At 33.1% G+C, this 9148-nt stretch overlaps 1 protein-coding gene across 1 annotated transcript; it reads right to left on the bottom strand.

The window, feature by feature from the left end:
- Positions 1-1208: 1208 nt before the first annotated feature.
- On the bottom strand, positions 1209-9148 carry LOC111403696. Its single transcript, XM_023032293.1, has 7 exons — positions 8635-9148; positions 8129-8571; positions 7673-7957; positions 7245-7529; positions 6819-7088; positions 3405-3534; positions 1209-1369 (listed from the first exon to the last, which is right to left on the bottom strand). The coding sequence occupies exons 1-7, from the start codon at positions 9146-9148 to the stop codon at positions 1209-1211; spliced, it is 2088 nt and encodes a 695-aa protein (XP_022888061.1).

A 9148-nucleotide genomic window follows, 5' to 3' on the forward strand; every position in this document is an offset into this window, starting at 1 on the left:
CTCCTACAATAAAATATCAATTATCAAATTTTTTACGGTCCACTTCTACAAGCAATATTAACTGTTTAATATTTTATGAAAGTTTATTGGGTTTTCTTCTGTTTGTGAAGAACACAAATAACTAATCAAACAATCAATGTAAAAAAAGAGTTTAGAGCCTTTTTAAGTAATTGGCCAATTTCATTTTTCGATCTTAAATGACACTCCACTTACTTGATGAAATGCGGTATCAGTATGTGCGACGTTGTGTAAATTGAAAAGGAGTGAAGGGGAAATAATTCAATTGAATACAAAATTAGGGTGTAGACAACTAATAAATTGTTTATCTCTAATGAACCAAAATCGATTAATAAACTGTATTTAATTAATGAGTTATCTCCAATGAATATAAAATTCGTGTCTCCACTAATTATTATATATAAAATTAAATATTAAGTTTGGTTCTGGTTGTGGTTTTTGAACTAGAACTGAAGTAGAATCAAAATCAAATGGTTCTCGGTTCAAATAAGTAAAATCACTAATTTTTTTGATAGAACTGAACCGAACCACTTGGTTTTGTTTGGTATTGGTTTGGTCTGGACATTTTGTCCATCCCTAATTTCACTCTATATGTGATGAAAAAAATAAATAAAGATAAGATGAATCATACAACCTTAATATTAAAATTTGAAAAAATTGCAGTCACAATACTAAACCTTTAATTTAATATCAGATTAGATCCAAACATTTCATTTGTGTCACTCATGATATCAAACCTTTAAGAAATTCTCGCTTCGAGTCCAAATAGATGAAAATTGTTAGTTTGACTGTTAGTTGCCTAGATAATTGATTTGACAATAATTTTAACTAATTTTAAAAAGTTAAAAGGGTAACTTTATATTTTTTTGTAATAAAATAACTAAAATAAAAAACCAAATAACTTTTCTTCACCACACCCACTCCACTACTAGACAGCTCCATCGCACCCACCCAAAGCCAACATCACCTCCGTTGCCTCCACCTTCATCACACCACAACATCTCTACCTCATATACACAGCCAACACAACCCAATTGTCCACAAGATAAGGTTCGGCTTTTGACATAAAAATGCAATTTGAGAATAGAAAAATATACAAGGTGAACAAGTTGTACGGTGAACATTCGTACCACCGCCACCATCTGACTGCCATCTTCGCCATCATTTTTTCCTCACTACCATTACCACTTTCATTCACTAGAACCACCAACAGTGGCGGTGGCGGTAACGCTAGAAAAACTAAAGGAAACCATCCATTTGGATTCCAAGCGAGAATTTTTGAAAAATTTGTAACCGTGGGTGCACAAATGAAAGATTTGAGTCAAGTCCGCTATTATGTTTGGTGCCGTGGCTACAATTTTATCTTAAAATTTAGTTTGAAAGCTAAATAAATCAAGTTCAAAATTATAAAACCTATCTATGATAAGCCTGATTTGAAACATCTTTAATTTCCATTACGCTAAATTATATACCGAAGAATCCAATTTGTCAATAGGTTTATTTATTTTAATCGAATTCAATTTAACAAATATATCAAAAATTTCTTATTTACACTAATTATATATCACAAGTAAAATTTCACAAAGACGGGGCATTTGGATTGCTTTCCCTTCATGTATTTCGGTTCTATTCCTTTTCTCATCCACTTTAGAAGGTCCAAATCATTTGTTTGTCTATTTATCATATCTTAACATACTTTAAAGATAAGTGGTGGTGGGATTTACACAACTCTTCATACTTTAAAGCAACTTTATTTTAAGACAAATGATAGGATATGACATGTAATGATGAATGTGGGGCCCTTTCAAAACCACTCTATTTTCTTTTGGGACAAAAAATATTGATCTTTTAAGAGAATGTTTCAAATGTGTGATTATGGGCTCAGAGATTGCATGGATCCTTAATTGTCTTCTTAGCTTTTGAATCACAAAAAAGTGAACTTATTTTCTAGTCATTCATCATGATATGTCAAAGATTATACCTACAAACAAGAATGCTTGAATTTTTTACTCCTTATTTTTGGATCAAAACGACAAAAAGATAATCATTATTCTTTGAAAGTTTAGTTGCAGTGAAAATTTTTCTTAAGCAAGTTAAGAGCTATGTAAAAATTTAGATTTTGAATTTCTTAGTCATAAGTATAGGTGTCGTTCAAATTTGAACTTAGCTCTTGTTTGGTACCCTTTTAAGTTATGATTTTAGCATGGCCTCAACTTTAGAGGGTTATGATCAAGTGAAAATTTTTGACTTGAAAGGCATTGTTTCACATGCCAATACCCTCATCTTCAAACACTAATGATTTTGTCCTCCACTAGGGATAAAATGATGAATAAAAAGTCCTATTCTCTAACAAAAAAGTAGATCGTTTGCTTTGTACGATTCATTTGTACGTTTGTACATATACAGTTTTGAACATGAGTTGAAATTACGGTTTGACTTTATGTGAATAAAAAGTAATTTTTAAGTTACTAATAAAAATGTTAGATGAATACAGAGAAAGTAATATAAAGCTTTAGTTGGTCGATCAAAATTCTCATCTCATTTTTTTTTTCCTGAATATCTTTGGCTAGGCCTAACCTGTATATACACTTACTATGTGGATTATCTATGTTAAACTAGTAAAAATTCATATATAATGAAACTATAAAAACAAAAAGAAAAAAAAAAAAGAGAGATTCATCCACTGAATTATTTTTCCAAACAGCATTTAATCAGATTGAACACTAATGAATTCCTAGAATAGCAGACAAAATCATTGCATCTTTGGAATATACCTTTCTTTTTTCTAGTTTTACTTTTAGTTAATTTTCAATTTTGGTCTTATAAAAAAGGAGATATAAGTAGTTGATTTTAAAGAATAATGTTATTTGTACATAATGAAATTACGTTATGATATTCATATAGATTACCTGTCAAAAAGAGAGTGAAATTTTTATTTTTTATTTAGTTGAAAATTTTTGACCCGATCATTTGTCTCCATGTTATTTATATATAAACCATTAATATGTACGTGTAGCACAATTGAGTTTTAAATTTATTGAGAAATATAGATACTAAATTCACTGTCTATAAGATTGACTGTTAGTTTGATGCCTTTTCTTCGAATAGTATTTTGTAAAACGACATTATGAATTGATATTTGATTAATCGCGTGTTACAATGTGAAACAATTATCTAAGGTTTCATGATGTCACAAACTGTATACTCGATGATTCGAGTATAATAAGACACAATTCATGATGTGATAAAAAATATTTCATTCACAATCAGTACATAAAGTTGGACATTTTGGACATTTTGGACATTTTATGTTGATAAGATTGTATTGTTTTTATTAAGATTTTTCTAGATTTTGGAATAAGAACAAAAATGTGTTTTTAATGTACATTGAATGAGACCGCGTAGATGATTCATTTGTGACCGCTCGAAATTAAACGCTACTCGATTATCAAACAAGTCACCTAAATTCTGAGCGAATAATATACCTTTGATTGCTAGTTCAAGTTCTTTGAAGTACTAATGAGTGAAGTCTTAATAAAAAGATTAATCTCGATGCTTTGAGAATCGGGCCGAAACAATTAGAGAGCATATATTTGCGATAATGGAATCAATTAATCATTGAGATGAGGCGATTGTCACTCTAAGGTATTTACCATACGCAAACTGAACCTGAACTCAGTAGTTAGATGATGAGATCGTTAAACCTTATATTGTGATTTGATCACAACGAATTTACCTTATTAAAATGAAACTTAGATGTCAATACATGTTGAAGGGCAAAATTGTCATTTTGTCAATTTCAACATTTTGATGGTCAAATAGGGGTTGACTTGTGAAACGATAATCATAAGATATTGTTATTGGATCATAATTTGCTTCTATAACTATCACTTGACTCGAGAGCGGAATTTCAATTTTTGCTAAAATGAGCCGGAATTAATTGATGAATCTTAATCGGTCAAGAATTGACCCAATTAGAAATATCTATTAAAGCTTGAGTCATGTGGGTCTAGCTAGTTCCTTCTCTTGGCTCCAATAAAGGTGTGTGACTTAATTGGTCTGCTACAATAAAATTCAAAGAAATTTGTGAAATTTTCAAACTCTAATTGAGTATTATAAATATGTCCTTTATGGGCACATTTTTATATGCTTTTATGGTTAGCCACATTCATTTTCCAAAAAGAGGGAGGCACCAAAAGGAAAACAAAGGAGAAGATCTAAGGGAGGAAGCATCTGTTTAGGCCATTAAAAGCCCCTTCAAAGTTATCAGCTCCCCTTTATGTGTGAGAATTTAAAACATCCAATAAACTTAAGGTGATCTAACATTCTTATTCAAACGGGTTTAATCTTCAAAGGAAAATTAATTTTCTATTATGATGATTAAATCCAATAACCAACATTGACTGCTATCAACTTTCGTCCACCAAGCGTTTAAAGGGTCCATGCTCAATTATAATGTATAAGGGATCTTTGACGGTGCAGTCTTCTAAATTTATTTAGTTGTGCGTTCTTATTCCTCTATTTCTCTAATTGAATTGCTCGTTAATGACTTAAGTACAGCACACATTAATAAACTTTAATATTTCCGAGCTTTTACAGATAATTGAGAGCATGTTTGGTAGAGATTTTAATCTAATTAAAATCAATTTTTTGATCGTTATTTCACCATTCTAGTCATTATTTTTGAATTCTTCTCTTACAGATAGGATCCATTTTATCTCTAACGGTCAAAAAATCAATTAAAAAATCTATACCAAACAGTAGGGAATTGCTAATATGTAGATATAGGGTACTTCTAGTTGATTTTAAATTTTAATACAAGAAATGTAATTGTGTTCTCTTGAGTATTTAAGTTAAATTTACTATTACTTGCACGAAAATTTGTCTACCTAAAAGTATTATTACTTGAAAGCCCTATAATTTAAAAATTACGATTAGTAAAATTCAAGAAAAGTGAGAAGATATCTTGCTAAGAATTCGACAACGACAACCTTAACAAACACCTATGAATCAGATGACACGATCTATCTAAAAATAAATCAATCTAAGACAAGGTTGAAAAAAAATAAGTTTATTCAATATTTCCCTCTCTTATGCCTTCTATTGTGAAAAAATGAAAATGAAGCTTAGGATTACTCTAATATCTCCTAACATAATCATGAAAAGAAATAATAACCATAGGCACGCTCATCATGCATGTGTGGGGTCATGTCCGTCGCTAAAGGTTCGTATGAGATAGTTATACTGTACATAACAAAAAAATAAAAATAAATTAATTTAAAAACAAATTAATTATTTAATCTTATGTATCAAATATGTTACATTCATACAAGTTAAATACAAGAAGAAGTATTTTGTACCTTGTAAGCACTAGTTAATCTGCACACTTCACAACTTATCCCGCACAAAACTCAAAATTAGTAAAATTTTCTTGCCTTCTCCATTGTCCATTAGTAAAATGTTTTTCTTCCAATAGATGAAAAATTAATTACTCTGTTTTATTCAGCCCCGTTTGGCCCCATTAATTTTCATTCCATTTTCCTCTCTCCTATTTTCAACTACACAATTTTACATAAAATAATATTATACGTAAATCGAAAAAAATTTCTTCTTTTTTAATCACTCATTTTAAAAAAAAACACTATTCCATCCATTTCATTTCCAAAAAAAGGGAGGCCAAACGTGGGCGCTAAGTATCAGATACCAAATTGGAGGGAAAATAAATTGTTTAAACATATCAAAATATATTTATATATTTTATTAAGAATAGATAAGATCAAAACTATTTTTACCTAACTAACAATACAAATGATTTCCAATTTAACTTTTTCTACTCCTTATATAAATGGAAAAGGGGTGAACCTGTAAGTCAAATTATTAGGCCTGGCCTCAAAGGTTAAAAAGTGTCAAAAATAAAGCTTGAAGAGACGCTTTACGGTTCATCTTTAACCATGCCAAAATTAAAGCTTTATTTTGATTTGCTTCTTTTAAGTTTTCCACTTTTTTTCCAAGTCGCCATTGGGTGGTTTGTTGGGGGGGGGGGGGGGTTAATTGAGCTTGTTAGAATGTGTCGCCGGTAAAAATCTCCTCACTTTATTGTTTAATCTCGATTAAGGAATGAAATGTGTAATTGGTACAATTAGATGATGGTTATTAAGCTAAAAAAGTTTCTTAGATGACGGATATTAAGCTAAAAAAGTTTTATATAGACGAAGATGTATTATTTTTCTTATTTGATTTGGGACGTCGTTTCACGGGATGTCTTTCTTCTTGGCACAGAAAGGGACACCGTGCGGTAGTAGTCTATTCCGCTACACTACCTTCAGCCTTTTCTCGGTCGCGTCGGGATGAAAGAAAATTTGATTATAATTTTGTAGAAAGCTTACAACGGAGAATTTGAATATATTGAAAGTAAATTGAAAATTGATTGATAAAAATTGAATATTACAATTGACGAAAGCAGAAAATTACAATTGCTAGTGCATAGGGGCGGACACCAGTGAGTTTGAAAGATTTTTGAATGACTAATACCCCCTATAATAGCATTTGGAAGAAAAACTAAATGACAGGAATAGACGTTTAAAAGACAAGGAATCATAATAAACGTTTACTAATGTCAGAGTTATTTTAAAACTGAAATAACTATTACAATGAAAAGAAAATTGCAACTCAAACTTGAACTAATATTTACAATGTGCTGTCGAAATTGGGCAAACTACGACTATGATAGTGTCAAGGGGCTAAGTAAAGCTGCGGTCCTTGACATTCTCCCCCATTTGTTTTGGCGACGTTCTCGATGCCATCAATGTATGATATGTTTCAATTAATGGTTTGAAGGCTCCAAGATCATTTTCTCTTTCCCAAGTATTCTCCTCGCTGTTGCATCCAATCCATTTAACCAAGTACTCTTGATGATATTTTCTAGAAACTCGAGTGATTCGATGGTCAAGAATAGTTTCAGCAACTTTCTTTCCAACTTTCCTCAGTTCAAACACAGGTCGCTTTGACTCATTTCTAGATGCGTTCTCCTTATCTGCAAAGTATGGTTTCAGTACACTAACATGAAGGACCTTGTGGATTTTACACCATGAAGGGAGTTCAACTCTGTATGCGACTCTTCCAATCCTCTTCACGATGGGTAATGGTCCAATGTATTTTGGCGCCAAGCTTGAGTCCTTCCCTCTTATTGGTTTGTAAACATTTTTGTCGGGAAGTTTAACCATTACCAGATTTTCAATATTAAATTCAATGAAACGACGCTTTAGATCTGCAGACTTTTTATACCGTTTTTGAGCTTTTCCAAGATAACTCCGAGCAATTTCAATATTTCGTTTCCACTCTTGAGAAAAGTTCTTCGCTTGAGGAGATTTGGTACTTCGTTCGATATCCATTGTATGAGGGAGTAGCGATTGCTGGCCAGTAACAATCTCAAAATGATTCTTATTGGTGGAAGAGCTCTTTTGGACATTGAAGCAAATCTGAGCCGCATCCAAAAGTTTTACCCAGTTTTTCTGTGAAGTAAAGATAAAGTGCCGAAAATATTTTTCTAGCATAGAAATGAAACGCTCCGCCTGTCCGTCAGATTGTGGGTGAAAACTAGAACTCATGCTCAAAATTGAACCAAGAAGTTTGAACAACTCGGTCCAAAATATACCAGTGAAACGAGGATCTCGATCACTGACGATATCTTTAGGCAATCCCCAGTATTTGACAATATGTTTGAAGAAGAGATGAGTTGTTTTTCTGCGGATACGTACTTAGGTGCTGCAATGAAAGTTACGTATTTTGATAGACGGTTCACCATGATGATGATAGTGCTAAAACCCTCAACTTTTGACAACTCAATAATGTAGTCCATCGATACACTTTCGAATGGCTGGGTTGGGATGGAAAGGGGCTCCAGCAAGCCCGCATTTTTCTGATGATCTAACTTATCTTGCTAACAAATAAGACAGGTTTTTACATATGTTGCAATGTCGCACTGCATTTGAGGCCAGTAGTATGCACGTTGCAGTAGTGCACACGTGCGTTCCTCTCCGTGATGCCCTGCCCAAATCGTGTCGTGACATTTCGTAATTAGTGATTTCCTCAAATCTCCGCCCTTAGGAACATATAGGCGGTCTCCTTTTCTCTTCACTAACTCTCCATCGAGCCAGAACTGTCGAGTTTTACCCTGCTTGATGAGGTCGACCAAATATTGAGTAGTCGGGTCCTTCTCCATAAGTGCCCGAATTTGGTCTCTTGTGTTCTTGGTGACGGCGCTCTCTGAAAGAGCAACCACGGAGCAAATGGCTGCCAAATCGGCCTGTCGACTAAGAGCATTAGCAATATGATTACTAGATCCGGGACGATATTTTAGTATAAAATTGAACTCTGAAAGAAATTCTTGCCAACAAGCTTGCTTGCTCGATAGTTTTGGTTGGGACATGAAGTGACTAACCGCAGTGTCATCTGTCTTCACAATAAATGGAGACCCAAGAAAATAGTGACGCCATCCTCTGAGACATTGGACTACTGCCAACAATTCCTTTTCATGCGCCGAGTAACGACGTTCTGTTTGGTTTAACTTCCAGTTTTCATATGCTACCGGATGTCCTTCTTACATAAGGACTCTACCAAGTGCAAAATCTGAAGCATCTGTATGAACTTCAAATGGTCTACTCATATCCGAAAAGGCTAAAATCGGGTTTGTCCACATGGACTTCTTCAACATTTCAAAAGTAGTTTGACATTGGGACGACCAATCCGAATCCTTATCCTTCTTTATCAATTCGGTAAATGACAATGCAATTTTTGAGTAGCCTTTCACAAATTTTCGATAGTAATTGCATAACTCAAGAAATGAACGTACATCATGTACTGTTTTTGGTGGTTGCCAATCTTTGATGGATGTAACCTTCTTCAAATCCATGAAGATTTTACCTTGTTCAATGATGTGACCCAAGAAACTAATAGATCTCTGAGCAAATGAGCATTTAGACGATTTAGCATAGAGTTCATTCTCTCGTAGCCGATTAAAAACTTGCCTCACATGTTGGACACGTTCTTCCAATGTCTCGTTGTAGATTACTATGTCGTCCAAGTACACCACGACAAAATCATCTAAGAACCCATGAAGTACTTGATTCAT

This window comes from Olea europaea, chromosome 1 (assembly GCF_002742605.1).
Source record: "Olea europaea var. sylvestris chromosome 1, O_europaea_v1, whole genome shotgun sequence".
Taxonomy (NCBI): Eukaryota; Viridiplantae; Streptophyta; class Magnoliopsida; order Lamiales; family Oleaceae; genus Olea; species Olea europaea.